Genomic DNA, 24,226 nt, shown 5'->3' on the forward strand with positions numbered 1-24,226 from the left:
AAATTTTAAGTTGATGGATGGTTGTGTATGAAAAGTGCATGTCTGTTTATCTAATGTCACGTCAGATAAGTGGATAACATGACACATGGAATTTTTAAGTGGTATACAACCATACATAACAAGTGTACGCTCGTGTATTTAGTTGTAGTTTGAAAAAAAATTTATAAAAGATATGTTATCGTATGATAATTGTCATAATCCCATATTTTATGATTTCAATTCTTATCCGATATTGAGAGAGTTAAGAGACAGTATTGTTGCAGTATGATTTCGAACAATTGGAGGATGTTTTCCGACAAGATATAAGACGAAGCAAAAATCGGTATCAAACTTTGTCATCATGATATCAAGTAGGTAGGACGTTTCCTTTTCACATGTTACTGATTCTATGATTATCTTTTTATGGATTGATAGGATGACATGTAAATATGGAGAAATCATGTATGTTAATATATGTGATAAGATGCTTTGGTTTTTATGTTGATGAATTGTTATGAAATATCATTATGATGAATTTAACAAGAATGAAGGACTTGAATTTGATGCTTTAGAGATCCCATTAAGATAAATTAGATGTTTGTTGGAATTAATGTGATTATGAATTCTGATGATTGACGAATGATCATATGGAAGACTACACGTATGGTTGTCTATGACACGTAGGATAATCCACGGATTATACCCATGTACAAAGGGTGCAAAACCAATCATGAGAAGGAAAATACGATTATACCACTAAATTTCACATATGACCGTGATGGAGAAGAATTAAGTCGTTCATGACACAAGTTGTACGCTCGTGCATAGGTCATGCTTACCCATACATAAGGTCATGACTTGAAGTGGTCTTGAATGAGAAAGTTGTGCATGAGACAAGTTAGTATGATTGTACATAAGAAATGCAAAACCATGCATTACATCATAGTTTAGGATGCCAGTAAGCGAGGAACTTATGCATAGAGGAAGGAATGGACAACCCTAAGCCTATGATATACGACCATACATCAAAACAAAAAATGAATGAAATTCAAGATTTATATCTAAGTAGAATGTTTCTAAAAATTGTAGAGAAGTATAAGGTATGTAGTAGTGTCGAACCAAGTCAAGAGAGTGTACTAATATGATAAGGCATGAGAGAAAGTTACGAGTGAAAGCTCGATAAAAACCTAGGTCAATTAACATTAGTAGCTCAAGTGCATGCATGTTTTTACATAAAAACATATCCCAGCCAATTTTATATACATGAAACTTTTGAAAAAATAATTAAACAAGACTTCAGAAGTGAAAAGAGAAAAATTCAGTAGAAACTGAGAAGAAAATATATATAAGGAGAAGTAAAGCCATCTATTAGTTGAGAGAAGAGAATATATACATATATGAAGGTGGGGGAAGGGGGTCTTTATATAGGAGAATTCACTGGCCCCCTCCCCCCCTCCCAACTGTACACATTTCATACTTATTTTTATATTTAATGTATTCCTATCAAATTTTCAAAACTTATTACATGTAATAGAAAATCCACCACAATCCAAATTAACTACATGTGGTGGAAAATCTACTAGGTATGTAACACCCCCATTTGAATTTCTATCACTTATAAATAATTATATTAACAATGCTAAAGAAACACCCAATAAGATAAAAACCAAAACAAAGAAACATAATTATTTAATTTTTTTGAAAAGTGGAGTTAGACGTGCTTAAACTACCTCATTAAAAATTTTACTAGGAAAACCCAATAGGACAAAACTTAGTGAAGGGAAAAAGAGTACAATACATATTTTGTTTAATATGTGATAGACTTTAAGAATTTGGCCACTGATAAATGCTCCCCCTAATGAATACTCCTTCTCTTTGTAGTGGGATTAATTTTGTTGCCTGTTGAATCGTTGCATATCGATGTTATACGCTAACTTTTCAAATATTGATACTGGTAATGTTTTGGTTAACAAATCTGCAAGATTCTCACTAGATTATATTTGTTCAACATCAATTTTTCTACTTTGTTGGAGCACATGAGTGTAAAAGAACTTTAGTGAGATATGTTTGAATCTATCTCCTTTAATGTATCCATCTCTAATTTGGGTAATACATATTGCATTGTCTTCATATAATATAGAAGGAGTGTTTATTGTAGAAGGAAGACTACATGTATTTCAAATATGATGGATGACATATCGTAACTATAAAAGACGTTGCAACCAAAGTCTGTTTAGTGGAGCGTTTAGATATCATTGTATCATTATAAGTAAAAACATATCTCTTTTGTGAGTGGGTCTTATGAAGGTCAAAAAGATAACCAGTGTTTATATATCTAACCAAACTAGGATTTTTAAAGAATTTGACAGAATAAAATAAACTCAAATCTCTCATTCCATATAGGTAACAAAATATATGTTTGATTCTGTTCTAGTGGCGATGAGCTGATGTAGAGCTAAATCAGGCCAATAAATTGACCATGAAGGACATGTCTGGTCTGGTGCATTGGGCTAAATATAATAGAGCTCCAATGGCATAAGGTATGGTACTTCAGGACCAAGTATTCTTTCATCTTCTTTTTTAAGACGAAATGGGTCTTTTTTCGAATCGAGAGATTGAACAATCATTGGGATGCTCAAAGGATAAACCTTATCCATCTTAAAGCGTTTTAATAATTTTTCAATATACGCTGCTTGATGGATAAGTATTTCATTTGAATTATGCTTAATCTGCAAGCCGAGACAATATTTTATTTTCCCTAAATCTTTTATTTCAAATTCTTTTTTCAACTATTCAACAGTTTTTTTAGAGCTTTTCAAGAGTCTCAATTAAATTCATGTCATCAACAAAAACAGTTATAATAGCAAATTCTGATTTTGAATTTTTGATAAAAATATATGGATATATAAGATCATTCACATAACGCTCTTTTTTTTCAAATATTCACTAAACTGGTTGTACCATATTCTTCTAGATTGTTTTAATCTATATAATCGTATTTGTAATTTAATTGAGTACATGTATCTTGGATGGACCATTTTTGCTTCAGACAATTTATATCTTTCAAGGAGCTTCATATAAATTTCAGTATCCAAATGTTCATATAAATAAACAGTAACTATGACGAGTAGACGCATATCCAATATTTCAAAGACTATTAGATTGATTAAATATTGAATGTGATTATATCTATAATAGGTGTATATGTTTCATCAAAGCAAAAAGGCTTTTGGATTAGAGAACTTCTGGTTCAATACTATGTAGTTTCAGTTACCTTTATGATTATATAATACAATCCAGATTGTAAAGCGGGCAGTCTTTCTAGTACATGCTTTCTTCTAAAGGTATTATTAGTTATACATAAATATTTTGCACTATTTTCATTCATTATTTTAATATGATAATTATTATTTCTTATATTTTTAAAATTAAGTAGATTTCTTTTGGATCTACTTGAATATAATGCATAATTGATGCTTAATTTTATCTCTTTTTAAGCAAAATTATGGCTCTTTCAAAACCTTCAATCAGATTTATTGATCTGATATTATATTTACTTTAGTCTCAATTGGTGATAAAGTTAAAAAGAATTTCTTTTCTTTCAATATTGTATGCATTGTTGCACTATCCATCAGACACATGTTTCCATCATCAGTTTTTGAAGGTAACGCTTTAATTTTGGAGTTCATTTCCTTTTATTTTAAAATTTATATTAGTTATTATAAAATTTCAAAGGAAAAAATACATAATACTAATTACACAACATAATATACATAATTTCTTAATCTTGAAGAAATTCTAAAATATCAAAGTTTACCAGATCGATAGGATCTGGATTATCAATATAATTTGATTCGATCTTCTTGTTTGTATTTTTTATAGATGCTTGGTATAAATCCACCAAATGTCTAGGTGTACGATAGGTATGCAACCATTGGCCTTTGACACCACATTTGTAACATTTACTTTCATGATTTTGTGGTTTACTCTAAATCATTTTTCCTTTGTCCTATTTTGCTTCATCTCTAGTCCATTTATGGTGGAAAAATTTTCTATTATGACCACCTTTAGATCGAAACTTATTTCGTCTAAGATCTCGTCTGTGCCCACGATAACTACTACTAGTAGTTGTGTTTACTTCAAGGAATGGTGCAATGCTAGTAAGACATGTCTGATGATTTCTTAATAACAATTCATTGTTTTGCTTAGCCACCAGCAAACAAGATATCAATTCAAAATATTTTTTAAAATTTCTTTCCCTATATTACTACTATAAGAGCATATTTAAATGATGAAATGTGAAGAAAATTTTTTCTAACATATTTTCTTTTATTATTGTTTCTCCGAGGCTTATATATTCCAAATGGAGAACCATGTCCAAGCCCTATTTAGTGTAGTTTTCTCCATCCAATTAAAGAGCAACATATTGAAGTTTTACAAGGTTTGTCATTTTCACCAACTGCAAGTTGATGAAAGTCATAAAAATTAGTGATATGATAAAGAAAAGTTATGTCAAAACTTTAGGTTCATATCTATCTCACATTCACAAAACTTTGAGTTTTATGATTAATATTCATAATATTATAGTATATAAAACTTAAATAATTTTCAAACTTCTATTTTCTTCTTTTCATAACTTATGCAAACTTTAGGTTGTAAATGAGATATAATTTTAATAAATACTTGGATGAAACTTGAGACTTTAGACCCATATGAGAATATATATATATATATTCTTATGATTTTGTAAATTTCATGTTACAAATCATATACCCTAAATATTTTAATGATATTTAGGACTTCAGGTTCATATTCATAATTTTATAGCTTCAAGTTACAAATAATATTCAAAATTTGGGGTTCACATGCAAGTTACCAATGCATTCCCATCAAAATTTCAAAACTTGCTGCATGTGATAGAAAATCCACAACATTCCAAATTAACTGCATGTGGTGGAAAATCCACCACGTATGTAACAGAAACCAATTTTTCTAAAAATGTTTTCACTTATTTATGAATTATTCTCTTACACCAATTTTGTTATTCTAAAAATTTTTGTCCGGTTGTTTGGGCTTTGGACCTATATAGTTCAACCCAAACCCCTATAAAATTCGGATACAAATTTTGTCTAAAGCTTGATTCATGTCTAAAATTTCTTCAATCTAAATCACTCTTCCGGGTGAACTTTTGAGATTTAGGCCTACCGCCTACCTGATGCATGTCGTGGGTGAATGAATCGGCCTATATCTAATATAATATTTATTTAAAAGCCTAAGGTCGTCGATGAAGTAAAAACTAATTACATACACAACATATATCCTTGTTTATACATAAAGATAAATAAGAATCCCGGCTCAACATGAAAAGAAAACGTATGCAATGTTCATCTTGTTAGTGGGTTTTAAAGAGTTTTTATACTTTTTTTTAATTTTCTGAAATTTTTTTTTCTTCTTTTGCGTTTGAAACTTTTGTGTTTTCCTAAGTTTGAAACAACTTTAATAGGCTTTGCATTTTCTCGTTTATTTATTTGCTTTATTACTATTTTGAGTTAAACGATAATTAGATTATTCTTCTGTTTCAGTGTTTCCTTCAGTGTGTCAGTATTTATTTGCTTGATTTGCTATGGTTCATATATGTAAATTCAAATATTTTGTATATTTTTATAAAGGGAACATTTTTCACTTGCATCATTGCATAAAAATTGCAGTTATCAACCAAATACATGTGTAAGCTTCTAAGTTCTTTCTTGAAAAGGTTTTCTACAATAACTTCTTCAGTCATCAACCATATACATGTGTAAACCCTAAATTCATGTTGACTTTGAAGCCAAGGTTTGAGGCGATTAATTAATATATTTATTTTGACTTGAAAATATAAAATAAATCATCATTTCTCCATTAGAAATTTTTTGATGTGGACTAAGATAAATTATGTTTTTGGTTTAGCAAAATTGGGTATTTGAATAGTCCAATGTCAGTTTACAATGAGTTTAAATAATCTATAAAGATAACGCAATATATTTAATTGTTATAATTTAGGTGAACAACATAAATGTAAGTCTCGAGATTGATTGCATCTTGATGAGAGGGTCAATTAACCTATTATATATTGGTTAAATCAGAGCTACAAAATCTGATGCAGTATGCCTACATTATAGCTTACCTATTTAAATCTGTCATTTAAAGAGATTTCTAGGGTAGAAGACCAAGCCATATCAATAGATGGCTAAATATATAAATAATAAAAGATTATTAAACAGATATACTTGGGACAATATATTGATCTTAGCTGAAAGAATTGATAATTCCTATTTTTCCTCAAGAAAAAAGGTACAATTGCAGATGCAAACATCAGTTAACAGACATACAATTAAACCCTTAAAAGGATAGGTGGAAATTCATTTTTGACTTAAATATTACATTAATCAGCCAAAAACGTATCCAAGTTTCTGAGGTCTGATACAGTAATTTCATGGAAAGGTTTTCCAAATGGCTTTTCGGCAAGAAATTCTTTAGACACACATTGCATTGTTGGCCGAGATTCTGGCTTGGAACGCAAGCATGCAAATGCTATTGCAAAACAAAGCACAAGATTCTGCACAACCTTGCCACCATATGGAGGTGCAAGACGTGGGTCTAAAACACCAGTTAACGTTATATTTGGACTAGACGGAGATGACAATGATGCAAGAAGATCTCCCGGATGGACTCCTATTAATACTTCAAGTACTAAAACCCCATAACTATAAACGTCACATTTTTCTGTCACAACCATAGTGCTGGCAAGCTCTAAAAAATATCAAAATTAACCATTAGATTATTTCAATTACCAAAGAAATATTTAAAGAAAAGATTATTAGAGTTGCAGTTACCTGGAGCAATATAACCATATTTGCCTGCTCTTATGGTTCTATTGGATGAGTCGAAATTAAGAATTCGAGCCAAACCAAAGTCAGCAAGGAAAGTCTTTGATTCCGAGTTCAATAGAATGTTGGTGCTTGATATATCACGATGAACAATTGGCGAGCTGCAGTCATGATGCAAGTAAGATAAAGCATATGCTACACTCTTGATGATGTTCACCCTCTTGCTCCAACTCAATTTAACTGCTTCCTCATCAACGCGCAACAAACAGAACAAACTTCCCTTTTCTATATACTCATAAATCAAAAACATGCATCTTTTGTGTAAACAAAAACCATAAAGCTTGACAATGTTTCGATGTCGTATTTGGGATAGTAAATGAGACTCATTTTGGAAATTCTCCAAGAAACCTGATTCTGAACGGTGAAGCTTCTTCACAGCAACAACTTTGCCACCAGGTAACCGTGCTTTGTAAACGCTGCCGTAACCTCCGGTCCCAATGCAATACTTGATGTCAAAATCCTCAGTTGCTTTAATTACTTCCTCAAACATAATTCTTCCATCATAATTCAATATTTTGAACATATCTCCATTCGTGGTTGGTTTCGTCCTGGGCTCAACATTTTTATTGTTCTTCCGCTTGAGGAGAAACAAGTATCCGAAAATTAGAGAGAGAATTATGGTGGTAGACACAACAAATGTAATGAAGCAAATGAGGGGATTTATTATGAAGTAATGATTGTTTGTGGGTGGAGGTGGGGGGTGGTCGGAGAAATGATGAAGATCTTTATCAATGTTCATGATAACTAGTGTTAATTACCAAGCCTGAAGTACTTTTTGCTCAAATGATAACTAGTGTTTCCTTCAAAATGCAGAAGTAGAAATTAATTTCTGTCATTTTCTAATTACGGGGTTCAATGAAAACTCCGTAAAGACTACAATTTCAAAGCCCAAAGTCTTCTGGGAAGGTTTTTTGGCGTGGTCTTTACTCACATGTCCACGCGGAAAAAAAAACGCGGGATTTTTCTTCTGGTCTACTTTCCACATACGTGTTGACTTGAGCCAACGCCGGCAATTAAACTTTGGGTCATTATCCGGAACTCCCCTAACCATGATTCAATTTCAAGGGAAAGCTAATTTTTTATATATAAAACAAATATATCAAATGTAACGATGAAATATCAAAATTTATATATAAATGTATATGTAAAAGCTCCTTTCATCTACGTCAATTGTGTTCAATGTGACTTTATAGAGTTGGACTCATCAATGATGGACTTCATATTGAATTTCATAGCAAATTTCTTTTCGATATATATTGTTAAACTGTCATTCAAAAAATCATCTTCCAAATTGTTCCGAAGTTTCCTTTTAATTATCTTCATAATGGAAAATTTTCTTTCTGTTGTTTGTTGATGCAAGAAGAGTAAGAACAAGTCTCATTATGTTGGGGTTGCTACCCTATAAATAATCCGGTCATTGCTAACTTAGTGGAAAGCCTATATATTATACACATAAAAAAGAGTTGAGCAAACTTTAAAGGTGTAAGATTTTTTGAGTTGAATCCAAATCACATTCGATTTGGATTTTGGATGAAGGCTTTCAAATCTTGGAAAGGTCTTTAGACCTAAAAATATAGTTTATGGTATTGAAAGACTAAAATAAAATAATCCTAAATAGTTATGATTGTATGTGAGACATTATAGGGTTAGAATGAATTTATCCAATTCATAATTCCAATTGGACCATAAGTTTAACTCAAACATAAAATAATAATAATAGGTATGATTAAACCCACATGGGTGGGGCCCATGCATATATTATATGCACTTGTAATTCTTACGTAAACACATACAATGATATGCATTAAGAAGAAGCTCTAAAGGGCCGGCGCAAATTATGTGCAGTTTCTTCTTACGCTTTAGTTTCTCACAAAAGAAAGAAGTTGTCACACATTACATGTGCATAACAGACCCTAGTCACATACCATCCTTATAATTCTAACAGATTTATGAGCGTGGTTTTGGCCTCCAATCTAGTTTGTGCTTTGTGAGGATATTGAAGTTCAAGCCTACACTTTGTTTTGGGAGCGACTTTCTAATTTGTCATCATCAATGAAAATTAAAAGAATTGCTTATACATGTATATTCTATAAAAATTCTATGAGTGTTAATAATATGTTTGTGAATTAATTATTATACAAGGTCGATCTAGATGGAAATTTTATTGTATGTTTGTTTATTAATTAAAAATTTTAATTGCTATTATGTTACTCAAAGGCCGCAAATTCTCTACAATGGTAAAAGAGCCAACATTGAGGAATTAATTCAGAAAATTATACCTGTGAATGTGTTTTTGTTCAATTGCATATTTTTTAATTGTTGATATCAAATATTTTAATTATAGATTGTAATTGATTGTTATAAAATATTTGTTGCAATTTTATGATTGATGCTATTTTAATTTGAAATTCTTGGCTGATGTTTTGTTGTTGCAATATGTTTAATGTCACATAAAGAACATAAATTTATGTTAAATTTATCAAGCTTTATTCTCTTGAATTTTTGCTTGATATTGTTGAAGTTGGCACGTTATTAAAGATTTTGGTTGAATGTCAAATTGGTTTCATGTTGTTGCGTGAAATCACCTTTGATATGCATTGTTATGTGTTTCGAGGGTTGCAGTTAGTGTGAGAATTACATTCATGTCATATTATCTCATTTCAGTGAAGGCATGCTGAGTTTGGGGAAGTTATCCTTTGATCGCATCACTCTAGAAAGATCGTGCTCACAATGGTACACAGTCGTTCGCCGTCGTTTTCAGCAATACCTAACGTGCTTTTCACAAGCACAACCATGCTTTATTTAAAATGTAGTCATGCACAACCCCGTTCCTCACCTGTGCGTGAATTTGTTCCTTAGTGCACGAGTCTGTTCATCACTCATTCACATGATTGTTCCTGCTTTTGGAATTTTCACAAGTTCTAGATGCGTGATGTGAAGCAACTATGCATAAGGCCTGCATGCCTATTCGAGGCAAAAATTTCAATTTTCTGGTCCTTATGGGTTTAATTTAATTATGCAAAACTTGAGGGACTAAAAGACATTAACAATTGGGTAACATAATTAAAATTAATTAATTTTAATTTTGATTATAATGTATGTATGTTAGTATATGCATGGTGCTCGGTATACAGCTTAAGAACCTTATGAATATGTTTTATTTCATTTATTATTTTGGGTTTGTAATGAGCTATGCTATGTGTACATATTTTTTGTACACAATTTTAAAACACAGATGATGCGTTATCATATGATTGAGTGTTATTTTATCTTTAATTTAAAATCATCCAATTATATGATGACACATTATTTATGTACTCAAATTATGTATCAAAAAAATGTATGCATAGTTTTATTGGTTTGTAATAATTAAAATAAGACTTGCATGTCTTGTCTTCTCTAAAGTTCTATTGAATTTCTCTTCTCACCTAACTTCCCTCGAATGTAACTTGAGTTTCTATTTTATGAATGTAAAATTAGAATATAATTTAATTTGTCATTATTAGAAAAATTATAACTAGGAAACGAAACCATGTACAATTGAAGACTGAAGATGAAAAAATTATTGAAGACCTGCAGAGTAAGACCCGGATTGACCAATCAATCCCTCATGGCCCAATAGGATTGACATTAGTTAAAGTTGTATACACATTTAATTTATGTTGTAGTATGCATGTTATGTTTTATTTTTGAATAACCACCTCACATGCTAAGTAACTAAAATTGGTGAGATCATAATAAATCTCTTAAATATATTAAGTTGAAAATAAATAATTGTCTTCCAATGTGATGCCTCAAGGAAAACTCTTGTTCGTCAAAACCTTGTTCACTAAAGCAAAGGGTGGTGCATTTATATAAGATGAAAGATCAAGTGACTATTCATATTGGATCCAACTTTACTAGTACACCTAGCTTGTTTGGCAAAGCGAAGATGAAAGTATATTAAAGGTAGAGTTAGGGATATGCAGTTATTGTTGCATAGGTGATATGTAGTATCTACCCTACAAAAGCCGACAATCAGAATTGATATCTCACGATTGGTTCATGCGTAATTGTTGAATTGGAGATCGTAAACTTTTCTGATTGGTTTAATTAACCTACCTAATTAGTTAATTCGAACTTGTTTGTCAAAGCGAAGAGAAGAATTAATTTAATAGGATCTTAACTTACTAGGACATCCACCGAGATTTCCCAAGTCCAACAAAAGGAGTTGTTGGCTTGAATAAAATAATGAGAACATTTATTTGATGAAAGACCATGTTAAATAAATATAAAATTAAACTATAAATTTATTTTGGTTTTTGTATAATAGAGTTAACACACGACCAAACCTTTGAAAATAAAAAACTAGTTACAATATTTTTTAGAGGCCAAACGACTATTTCCCACCCAAAGTATGCTGTAATCTCAAGTTTTCACTCTTTAACTATGGAAACACCAAACACCCACCTATGAATAGTTAAAATTTACGGTAGTAAGGGTAAAATCTTTATTTTCTCTATAATATTAAAAATAAACTAAAATAGAATCTACTTTTGCCCCCCTAAACTTTAAAAACTAAAATTTTTTCCCAGCCTAAGTTTTAAAAAATCGCAGTTTCACCCTAGGTTTTTGTTTTAAAGTCTCTGACTCCATTGCTGACGGCTTCTCCCTCCCAAAGCATCCTTTCCTTTCAACGATCTCTTTCCTCCAATTTGGACGTCTGATCGGCATCGGAGAAGCCGTAGAAGACGAAGAACTTCGTCGAGACAACTCGTCGTCCTCTAGGAAGACAAGTCGTCTTTATTTGGGAAGACGATTGTCTTTTTGATAAAAATGAGATTGATCGATCTCGTCTTCGTTGTCTGGGAAGATGATTTCTCTTCCTAGATGACGTCTCTCTGTGCTAGATAGGTTGGGGTGGAGTTGAAGGGGGTCGTCGGTGGAAGAGAAACTGTCGGGAGGGGGAGACGACTTACGATGGCACCAGAGAAAGTGAAAAGGTTTGGAAACTAAACCTTAGGGGGGGAAATGCGATCTTTTCAAACTTAGCTTAGGTAAAAAATGTTAGTTTTTAAACTTTTAGGAGGGAAAATGAGATTAAATTTTCAGGGGTTAGGGTTTCGTTAAATTTAACTGGCCATGGGTGGGTGTTTAGTGTTTCCATAGTTAAAGGGTAGAAACTTGACATTGCAACATACCTTGGGTGGGAAATAGTCGTTTGGCCTTTTTTAGAAATAAAACTTCTGAGAGATTTATAACAATAATTATTTCAAGAATTCTCACTTGTATATATTAGTTTGACCAATAATTTGGCACGAAAGATTGAGTCACAACTAGAATTCTGACTCATTTGATTTTGTCAAATAATAGATATTGGATATGTCTTTTAGACAAAGGTGACCATATCAACCTTTCGTTATTTTTCAGTGAGAGCATAATTCGATTGTTGAATTTTGTCAAAACAACAAGAATTAATAGTTTGTGCCAAACATGAAAAATTTTGAATTTCATCTGATTCAATGAAAATTCCAATTAATATGATTTGTAGATTAGAAATACAAATTTGAATACCTTGAAGAAATTCAAGGAATTCAAGAATGAAATAAAAAATTTATTGGAACATGTATTTAATCACTTGGGTTAAACTAAGAAGGTGAATACATAAGACGGATGGTTCAATCTAATACCTGAGATGTAGTGAGAGTTTTAATACCTATCAAGTATTCTAAGGTAATACCTTAGAGATTGATGTGAAGAAGAGGATTAGATACATTTGGAACTTTGAGGAAGGTTTGGCTCCCTTCAGACATCTAGGAGTTCCTATGGTATACTCAAAGATCTTTTTGGAAGATAGTAGAACTTTAATTGATAAAAATACGATGAAAATTAAGTCTTGGAAAAGTAAACACCTCTCTTATGTAAGTAGACTAGCACTTATCAAGTCGATCTTTTTTAGTTTACAAGTAATTTAGGCGTCTCACTTTTTCCTTCCTTCTATGGCTTTGAAGAAAATTAATACTAAATTAAGAGATTTCCTCTGGAAGAGGTGGAAACTAATCTCTATAAGGCTAAAGTGGCATGGGAGGATTTATGTGTGCCAAAGAAGGAATGAAGGTTAAACATAGCAAATTGATGACTTAGAAGGCCAATTGGAAACATATGAGATATCTTTGAATCATCAACCTATTGATATTAGTGAAGAGACACAATAGGCCCAATTAGTTCAAACCAAAAAGAAAAGGGAGACCTCTGATGTTGTTGATTCAAATCAAAGAGGCCAAAATTTCAAAGGTAAAGGTCGTGGAGGCAGAGGCAATTTCAGAGGTCGTGGTCGAGGTAAAAATTTTAATCAATAGAAAAGTTATAATTCAAATAATTAGCAGAACAATAATAATTATTAAAGGCGTGATAAATAAAAAATTAAGTGCTATAAATGTGGTAAGATGGGTCATTACTAATATAAATGTTGGTTTGATAAGAGATTTAATAATAAAAATTTTCATGCAAAAATGGCTAAGAATTCTATTGATAAAGATGAAGCAATTTTATTTTCTTGTTCTGGGGAAAAAGAAAATCAGAAAAATAGTTGGTTTATTGATTTTAGCTATATTAGTCACATGTGTGGGGAAAAGAAGTTGTTCACAAATTTAAATGAATCATTTAGATTTTTTGTTAAATTTGGGAATAGTGAAAGGGTGTTTGTTCTTGGAAAAGGGAAGATTGGTATTACTTTGAAAAATGGAACTTCTAATTTTATATTTGATATGCTATATGTGCCAAACCTTTATCATAATTTGTTGAGTCTTTGACAACTTTCTGAAAAGGGGTATGATTTGCACTTTAAGTTTGACATTTGTACAACTAAGGATGATAAGTTAGGACTAATTGCAAAGGTAAATATGAATAATAGTTGTTTGTGGCCTATTTCTCTTAGTTGTGGTGATTTACCTTGTTTTAGTTTTGTAACTTTTGATGGTACTTGGTTTTGGTATTTACGTTTTGGGCACTTGAATTTTGGGAGTGTGAGTTTTCTTGCTAGAAAAAATTTGGTTTCAAGGCTGCCTTTTATTACTTTTCCTGATAAACAATGTGAGTCTTGTATTTTGGGAAAGAAACACAAAGATCCTTTTTCCAAAAGGAAAGGTTGGAAAGTTAGACCATTGGAATTAATTCATTTAGACTTGTATTCAGTTGAGGTTGTTTTCAATGGTGGTAGAAAATATTTTGTTACTTTTATTGATGATTACATTAGAAAAACTTAGGTGTATTTTTTGAAAAATAAATCTGATGCATGTGATGTGTTTAAAAGTTTTGAATACTATGTGGAGAAACAATGTGGGCACTCAATTAAAATTTTGAAAACTGATAGAGGCACTGAATTTATTGTTCGTGATGATTTTTTGAAGAAAAATGGAATTAAACATTAGTTGACAACTAGATATTCTCCTCAGCAGAATAGTGTGGTTGAGAGAAAAAATAGAACTGTGATAGATATGGTGAGGTCTATGATGCATTCCAAAAATATGCTTAAAGGTTTTTGGGTAGAAGTTGTCTCTTGTGTTGTTTATGTTTTGAACAGGTGTCCTACTAGATGTAATTATGGGAAAACACCACAACATGTTTGGTCAGGTAAGAAGCCAAATATTTCTCATTTAAAGGTATTTGGTTGTCTTGCCTATGCACATGTTCTAGATGCTTTCAGGAAGAAGTTGGATGATAAGGCAGAAAAATGTGTTTTTATTGGTTACAGTCATGAGACAAAACGGTATAAATTGTTTAATTCGAAAAAAGAAAAGGTGATTATTCGAATGATTGTTTCACTTGCTATTAATAATTGTTAGAAATTTATCAAATGGATGCAAAATTTGCTTTTTTGAATGGTGTACTTGAAGAAGAAGTGTATGTTGAGCAACTAGCAGGTTATATCAAAAAAGACCAAGAAAATAAAGTTTACAAGTTGAAAAAGGCATTGTATGGGTTGAAGCAAGCTCCTAGAGCTTGGTATACTCGTATTGATTCATACTTTGCTGAGAATGGTTTTCTAAATTGCCCATATGAACATACTTTATATATTAAATTTAATTATGGAGGAGATGTTCTTATTGTATGCTTATATGTGGATGATTTGATATTTATTGGTAGTAATCTTAAATTAATTTCTGAATTTAGTGATGGCATGATTAGTTATTTTGAGATGACAAATTTGTGATTAATGTCTTATTTTCTTGGAATTGAAGTTTCTCAATAGGATGATGGAATTTTAATTTCACAGAAAAAATATGTTAGTAATATTTTGAAGAGGTTTAGAATGGATACTGCAAAACCAATGATGACCCTAGTTGAAGAAAAATTGAAGTTGACAAAAGATAAGACTGGTGAATTTGTTGATGCTATTTACTTTACGAGATTGGTAGGGAGTCTCAGATATTTGACTTTTACGAGGCCTGATATCATTTTTTGTATTGGATTGATCAGTAGATTTATGGAGTGTCCACACTAGTCACACGTATAAGTAGCTAAAAGGATATTGAGATATATCCAAGGTACGCAATTTGATGTATTTTTTATTGATATGCTGATGGAAGTGGCTTTGTTAGTTACACAGACAGTGATTAGGTTGGTGATATGATTGAAAGGAGTAGTACTTTAGGTTATGCTTTTTATTTTGGGTCTGGTGTGTTTTCATGGTCTTTTAAAAAGCAATAGGTTATGGCTTTATCAACAGCTGAGGCAGAGTATATGACGACAACAAATAGTGCTACTCAAGTTGTATGGTTGAGAGGGATACTTAAGTTCTTATAACAAAAGCAAGATAGTCTAAGAAAAATAACTTGTGATAACAAGTCTGCTATTGATTTGACTAAAAATCTAGTTTATCATGGTTGTAGCAAACATATTGGTATCAAGTATCACTACATACAAGATTTGGTGCAAAATAATGAGATTGACATTGACTATTGCAAGACTGAAGATCAAGTGGTTGATATCTTTATAAAGCCATTGAAGTTAGAGACATTTGTGAAGCTGAAGAAAATTTTGGGCATACTTAAATTTGAGGAAATTGGTTTAAGGGAGCCAATGTAAGAATTAAACCAATTTTTATTAGTATATTTAATTGGTTTTTATAAACCTATTTTCACAGGATTATAATCCTTAAGTTAGTTTTATATTATAGAGGTTACTATCAGTTTTTTTTTAGAGAACAGTTGGTTTCTTCCTTTTTTGCATAAATTTTGTAGCCAGGGTTGAGTAATATATTTTTTGTAATTTATTCTATGATGGTTTGGTGTAATAAATTGAAAATTAAAAGTTTTGCCTCCCAAATTTGTTTTTTTGGTAAGGATCTTTGTTCTTCTGATTTTATTATTTTTCTTAGCCAATATTTTGACTCTTTTCATCAAAGAATTCATTGTGGAGAGGATCAAATGGCTTGTAAGAGATAAAAGGGTGGAGTTGCCTAATTTTCCTCTTTCCATCTATTGCAAAAAACTATTCACTATAAGTGTCTGTTATGTGTATTATATTTATTAAGTGTAGGCTGTGTTTGTTTGGCTTCCTGGTTAAGTTGCAGTGATGTTCCTTAGTCGTGCTCCCTTTGGTTCTATTTATCTACTGTTGTATTGTTAAATATAGGTTGTTACTTTATGTTGTGGTCTTGGTTTGGTGTTCTATAGGTTTCCCTTCTTAGTTGCAATATCTACATGCTTGTGGCAGTTTTACAAGCAATTGAGGTTCTGCCCTTTTAATTTTGTTGTAGTGCTTTTAACCTTGGTTGCCTTCCAAATTGTCTATTGTCAAGGGTCTATCTAGATGTTGTGTTTGCTATGTGTTCGCCTTTAATTGCATTGGAGATGCTAGGTTGTGTCATGTGTATTGGCTCTGTAATTATGTTTTGCTTCTTATTAGCAATGTCTGGTGTTCCTCCATTTATCTAGTGTGCAACTGTAGTTTTTATTTGTTTGTTTGTTGCAGACTGGTTTTGTGACATGCTACTGGCTTCTTCTTGGTTCATTTTGGTGTTCTGTGATAAGTTGGAATAAAGAAGGATACTGATACTCTAGAACAATCTTGTCCCTCTTGAATGCTAGTATTGATTGAGGCTACTTTTAGGGCTACCTGTGGAAGTCACATAATGGAAATCCTGTTAAAGAGCATTATACAACTTCATGTTAGATGTTGGGCTCCCCTGTGGCTGTGGTTTGTGGGAGTCATTGTAATACCCCCAGGTACGTTTTAGGGGCATTTATGTTTTTTGACCCTGTTTTGAGATATTTCTAATTTTAAATATAGATATATATATTCACATGTATGTGTGCGTTTTTAGATATATATATATATATATATATATACATATATATAAAGAAAAAAAAATGAGATAAAGATTATATATATAGAGAGAAAAGTCAAAAAAGGCAACTGTTACTCCTTTTTCCATCATTCTCCCGTCTCTTCCAGAAGGAGGCAGCTTTCCTCTTGCTTTTAGTGTGTTTTTTAAAGAAAAGGGAGTAATTTGGAAGGGTTTTGGAAGATAAGTAAAAAAGGAAAATAAGAGGAAGCACTTTGGGAGCTTTGGTAACTAAAATATCTCTTCCTTTTTTCTTTACCTATGTTTATATATATATTGGATGCATGTTATATGAATATGTTAGTATGTTTTGGTGTTAATTTAAGGTGATTTTGATGATAAAGAAAGTAAAACAAGGAGAAGGGAGCTAACTTGCAAAGATTGGCTTGAAACAAGGTAAGGGGTGTCATCCTTGATATATTGCATGTTTTAGGCTTTTGATTCCTTGAATCTATGTTATAAATGATGATTTTGAAGTTAAAGAATATTGTTTTGCCATTTGGGATATCTATGTGTGTGATTTTGTTGTTGGCAGAAAGTTAGATAATATTTACAGTTTTGCTACTGAATGCGTTCCACGTTTTTGCTGTCTTATATGATGAATCATGGGTGCTATTATAGCTTGTTGGACAGCTCCTTGAATCCTCTTTTCAATGATATATAGCTTGTATGAATTGAAGACTGTTTGGACTGTTAAATTGTTTGAGCAAAAAAACCTGTCTTACCAAATAAACAGAGAAGACAATTTTTTGCCACTGACTTCATCTCACGTTTTGGCTTCCTAATCTAATGAATTATAAGTGTTATTATAGCTTGTTGGAAATACTTTTGAATCCTCTTTCCAAAGATATATAGCTTGTATGAATTAGAGATCATTTGGACTGTTAAATATTGTATGAACCAAAAGGACTGCTTTACCAAATAAACAGTGAAGACAGTTTTTTGCCACTGATTTCATGTCACATTTTGACTGTCTTATCTAATGAATTATAGGGATACTTTGTCTAGTGTGCAACTGTAGTTCTCTACTACAAGCATGCTCTACTTCGAGCAGACCCTACTAGGGGTCTATGTCCTATTACAGACGTGCCTTACTGCAGGCGGTGTAGTGTAAAGTGCCTCTATAATTCATTAGATAAGACAGTCAAAACGTGAGATGAAATCAGTGGCAAAAAACTGTCTTCACTGTTTATTTGGTAAAGCAGTCCTTTTGGTTTATACAATATTTAACAGTCCAAATGATCTCTAATTCATACAAGCTATATATCCTTGGAAAGAGGATTCAAATATATTTCCAACAAGCTATAATAGCACTTATAATTCATTAGATTAGACAGCCAAAACGTGGGATGAAGTCAGTGGCAAAAAACTGTCTTCACTGTTTATTTGGTAAGACAGTTTTTTGGTTCAAGCAATTTAATAGTCCAAAAAGTCTCCAATTCATACACGCTATATATAATTGAAAAGAGGATTCAAAGAGCTTTCCAACAAGCTATAATAACACCCATGATTCATTAGATAAGACAGCTAAAACATGGGACGAATTCAGTGGTAAAACTGTAAATATTATCCAACGTTCTACCAACAACAAAATCACACACATAGATATCCTAAATGGCAAAACAACATTCCTCAACTTCAAAATCATCATTTATAACATGGATCCAAGGAACCAAAGACTTAAAACATGCAACATATCAAAGATGACACCCCTTACCTTGTTTCAAGCCGATCTTTGCAAGATGGCTTCCTCCTCCTTGTTTTGCTTTCTTTATCACCAAAATCACCTTAAATCAATACCAAAACATACTAACATATTCATATAATATGCATCCAATATATATATAAACATAGGTAAAGAAAAAAGGAAGAGATCTTTTAGTTACCAAGGCTCACAAAGTGCTTGCTCTTATTTTCCTTCTTTACTTATCTTCTAAAACCCTTCCAAATCACCCACTTTTCTTTAAAAAACACACCAAAAGCAAGAGGAAAACTGCCTCCTTATGGAAGAGACGGGAGAATGATGGAAAAAGGAGTAAAAGTTGCATTTTTTGACTTTTCTCTCTATATATATAATTTTTATCTCATTTTCTTTTTTTTTCTTTCTTTATATATATATATATGTCTAAAAGCACACATATACATGTGAATATATATATTTATATTTAAAATTGGAAATATCTCAAAACAGGGTCAAAAGACATAAATACCCCTGAAACGTATATGAGGGTATTAAACTTTTCCCCCTTCACAAGAATTTCGTCCTCGAAATTCGTTAAAACAACTCTAGATACTTCTCCTTCATGGTCTGCTCTATTTCCTAAGTAGTCTCCTTTTAAAGCTCTTTGAATCATTTTTTCAACGATATATAGCTTGTATGAATTAGAGACCGTTTATGCTGTTAAATTATATGAAAAAGAAGGCTGCCCTACCAAATAAACAGTTATGTGAACAGTATTTCACAGTTTTTGGAAAGAAAGAAAAAGAGAAAAAGGAAAGGAAGAAAGAAAGAAAGGAAAGGAAAGGAAAGGAAAGAAAGGAGAGAAAAAGAAAAGCAAGAAAAGGAATTTGGGGCTCAAGATTCAGGGGTCATCTCAAGAGAATAGTCTGGTGGGTTATGAATAGATTTAGATGGAAGCAAGATTAGTAAGATATAAGGCACACATGCATGCTATGAACTATGAGGGGACACTTTACACTACACCACTCGTAGTAGGGCATGTCCGCAGTAGGACACATCCGTAGTAGGACATAGACCCCTATAGGGTCTGTTCGTAGTAGAGCTCAATTCAGATTCAGAAATGGTGTAGTGAGAGAAAGGAAAAGAGCTTGAGCTTAGAAAAGTGTCAAATCCCTATAGTCAACTTCTAGAAAGTATCAAATAGACATCATATAGGACAAAGTAGACCTAAATAGTAAAGAATGAACTAGATTATCTTCTCGATTTCTTATAGAGGTTATGCTGTGAGGTTGAGTCCCGAGAGTGAGTTAGAATAAGATATGAGATAGTTACCTAATTCTTTCCCTTTACTGAGTGTTCTTATCTCTCACTTCCTTTTCTTTCATGATTGCAAGTACAGGTGATCGAGGTAGCTACGAGGCAGGGTCATGTTAGCGAAGATAGATTCGACTGGAACAGGTTATCTCTGGTTTATATTACATGCATACAGTCACATGTTTTTATTGATTTTTAACCTTTTTAAGATGATTGTACAGTTGTATATGATTACTCTATATTTTCAGATGCTTTCAAATGCGTTTTCATATGAGTATATACATCTTTTGTTTGCTTCTAGAATTTCAGTTTTGTTAGAATAATTTCTAAACACTTTTAGTGATGCGTTCATTTTAAAGTATTTTAAAAGAAAAAAATAGGCATTCCGGATATTAATTTGTAACATTTCTCCTTCGGTGGGTAGTACTTCTAGGGAGAGATGTTACAGGTTGGTATCAGAGCATAATTTTGGGAACCCAAAAGACGTTTTCTAAAATAAATGGAGTAATCCAAGTAACACAAAGATGAAATACCTTCTAGCCACGCTGAACGCCCTCGCAGCCGATCATTGTAAGTTAAGTTTTCACTTATACCTGTTGTGTTTATGGGACTGATGTTTTTATTTTTAGGACTTATGAGCTGAACACCAATAGATCCCTCTCAGAGAAGCCAGAGTGAAGGAGTAGCTCCCTAGGTACCCCATGGGGGACTAAGTGCACATGATGTGTGAGAGATTTTCAGAGAGATGATGAGAGAGCATAGAGGTGCTCCTATATAGGAAAATGAGACGGCACATACATCGCCAACCTAGGAACATGATATGAGGAAGGTTACTTCAGCATCTACAGCAGGCCCAGTGAGGACTCAGTTGCATCATATTTTCAACCTCCCTAGTATGCACTAACCTCAAAAATTTGATGGTACAGAGGACCCAATAACAGTTGAAGAGTGGTTGGAATCAGTAAAGAGTGTAATGGCCCTATTTGATATGACCGATCAGGAGAGAGTAAGATATGCCACCTATCTTTTCAAGTCAGGGGCAAGAATATGGTGGAACTTAGTCAGAGAGACGATCAATATCTCAGAGATGACATGGTTTGAGTTCAGAGGCCGATTTGAGGCAGAGTATAGAGGTGTCGATGTTACTTGCATTAGGGCCTAGGAGTTTATTAATCTAGTGTAGAGGGCAGATTTAGTAAAGGAATATTTCACGAAGTTTAATCAGTTGTCCCAATATGCCCCCGAGATAGCTAGTACAAAGATGGGGCGTATGTAAAAGTTTGTATATAGGCTAGATCCAGAGATAGCTCGAGATGTTATGACAAGGGCGTAACCACCTAGGACTTATGCAAAGGCCCTTGATAGAGCTTTAAGGCAGAGGTTTTTGTGAGGAGGAGGTTTGGTCAGACCACAGGGTAAAAGGTTACACCCCTTACTGCCATGCCAGTTCCCCTGATGAGTAGTGGTTTAGTTTCAGAACAGAGAGACCCTTATCCAGAGTGAGACAGGAAGGGTAAACGACCTCTCCAGTTCAGAGGCATGAAAAGGAACTAGAATAGTGAAAAGAAACAAAGAGGACCTGTGATACTAGCTTGCCAGAAATGTAGGAAGCAACTTAGAAGAGAATGTTTGATAGGCTAGACAGTTTGTTTCAGATGTCGTCAGCCTAGACATATTGCTCGTTTTTGTACAGCTGCCCCAGTGAGAGTAGAGCAACAGCAGCCTATAGGAAGGGCCACAACCAGAGTTTATACGATTACCCAAGGCCAAGTAAAAAGCTAAATAAAGTCACAGACAAAGACCCGTTACCCAGGATTGATGACTTATTGACCAGTTAATGGGATCCGTGGTCTTCTCTAAGATAGATTTGAGACAAGCTATAATAGCACTTATAATTCATTAGATAAGACAATCAAAACGTGAGATGACATCAGTGGCAAAAAACTGTCTTCATTGTTTATTTAGTAAAGCAGTCATTTTGGTTCATACAATATTTAACAGTCCAAATGATCTCTAATTCATACAAGCTATATATCCTTGGAAAGAGGATTCAAAGATATTTCCAACAAGCTATAATAACACTCATAATTCATTAGATTAGGCAGCCAAAACGTGGGATGAAGTCAATGGCAAAAAACTGTCTTCACTGTTTATTTGGTAAGACAGTTTTTTGGTTCAAGCAATTTAATAGTCCAAAAAGTCTCTAATTCATACACGCTATATATCATTGAAAAGAGGATTCAAAGAGCTTTCCAACAAACTATAATAGCACCTATGATTCATCAGATAAGATAACTAAAACGTGGGACGAATTTAGTGGTAAAACTGTAAATATTATCCAACGTTCTGCCAACAACAAAATCACACACATAGATATCCCAAATGGCAAAACAATATTCCTCAACTTCAAAATCATCATTTATAACATGGATCTAAGGAACCAAAGGCTTAAAACATGCAACATATCAAGGATGACACCCTTTACCTTGTTTCAAGCCAATTTTTGCAAGTTGGCTCCCTCCTCCTTGTTTTGGTTTCTTTATCACCAAAATCATCTTAAATCAACACCAAAACATACTAACATATTCATATAATATGCATCCAATATATATATAAACATAGGTAAAGAAAAAAGGAAGAGATCTTTTAGTTACCAAGGCTCGCAAAGTGCTTGCTCTTATTTTCCTTCTTTACTTATCTTCTAAAACCCTTCCAAATCACCCACTTTTCTTTAAAAAACACACCAAAAGCAAGAGGAAAGCTGCCTCCTTCTGGAAGAGACAGGAGAATGATGGAAAAAGGAGTAAAAGTTACCTTTTTTGACTTTTCTCTCTCTATATATAATTTTTATCTCATTTTCTTTTTTTTCTTTCTTTATATAAATATAAAGAATGAACTAAATTATCTCTTCGATTTCTTATAAAGGTCATGATGTGAGGTTGAGTCCCGATAGTGAGTTAGAACAGGAAATGAGATAGTTACCTAATTCTTTCCCCTTACTGAGTGTTCTTATCTCTCACTTCCTTTTCTTTCATGATTGTAGGTTCAGGTGATCAAGGTAGCTGTGAGGCAAGGTTAGGTCAACGAAGATAGATCCGGCTGGAGCAGGTTGTCTCTGGTTTATATTACATGCATACAGTCACATGTTTTTTATTGATTTTTGACCTTTTAAAGATGATTGTACAGTTGTATATGATTACTCCATATTTTCAAATGCTTTCATATGAGTTTTCATATGAGTATATACATATTTTGTTTCTTCCAGAACTTTAGTTTTCTTAGAATAATTTCTAAACACTTTTTGTGATGCGTTCATTTTAAAGTATTTAAAAAAAATAAAATAAACGCTTCGGATATTAATTCGTAATATTTCTCCTTTGGTGGGTAGTACTTCTAGGGAGGGATGTTACAGTCATGTTCTTATAGCTTTTGCTAGTTCCTGTTAATTTGTGTTGTTGCTTGGCTAGGCTTGTGCTAAATTTGGACATGTGCACTAGAGACTTTGGATTTGGGATTGTTAAAATTATTGGATATGTCATTGAGTTGTTTCCTTGTTTGTTAGAGTTTTCATTATCCTCCTTACCTAAATATGAGCTTAGGTTGTTTTGTCTTTGAACCTATGTTTGTGCAATGTAAATACTTATCAATATATAGTACGCTTCATCTTGCAAACCATTTCATTCAACCATCATATTACTAACACCTTCGTATAAGTGTTTAAAGTTAAAGACATAGTGTCGCATACATGATTGACAACGAAAAATCACTCATGAATGAAGCCTTTCTTTGCCACAAATCTCAAAATGAGAGCCATTTGCCTTTTTTTTTATACTTATCTTGAACTTCATCCATAAAAATACAAAATTTTGCATCACTTATTCCTTGACAAAAATACAAAATTTTGCATCACTTATTCCTTGACAAACCTTACTTTTGATCTTATTGGGAAAGATATAAAAAATCTAAATATTAGTTGTTCTATAAGTGACAGTCATTGGA

At 32.5% G+C, this 24,226-nt stretch overlaps 1 protein-coding gene across 1 annotated transcript; it reads right to left on the reverse strand.

Moving 5' to 3' along the window:
* Positions 1-6,228: 6,228 nt before the first annotated feature.
* LOC123195163 (MDIS1-interacting receptor like kinase 2-like) lies at positions 6,229-7,749 on the reverse strand. Its single transcript, XM_044608792.1, has 2 exons — positions 6,852-7,749; positions 6,229-6,768 (listed from the first exon to the last, which is right to left on the reverse strand). Exons 1-2 carry the CDS (start codon positions 7,642-7,644, stop codon positions 6,401-6,403), a joined length of 1,161 nt encoding a protein of 386 aa, XP_044464727.1. The 5' UTR covers positions 7,645-7,749; the 3' UTR covers positions 6,229-6,400.
* Between the last annotated feature and the right edge of the window lie 16,477 nt (positions 7,750-24,226).

The sequence above is a fragment of the Mangifera indica genome, chromosome 13, assembly GCF_011075055.1.
Source record: "Mangifera indica cultivar Alphonso chromosome 13, CATAS_Mindica_2.1, whole genome shotgun sequence".
NCBI classification, from domain to species: domain Eukaryota; kingdom Viridiplantae; phylum Streptophyta; class Magnoliopsida; order Sapindales; family Anacardiaceae; genus Mangifera; species Mangifera indica.

What these genes read in the sequence shown, in the direction of transcription:
- LOC123195163 (XM_044608792.1), bottom strand. Translation starts at nt 7,644, where the DNA reads ATGAACATTGATAAAGATCTTCATCATTTCTCCGACCACCCCCCACCT. An exon ending in ATATGGTTATATTGCTCCAG is followed by an intron (nt 6,769 to 6,851) that starts GTAACTGCAACT and finishes GATATTTTTTAG; the next exon opens with AGCTTGCCAGCACTATGGTT.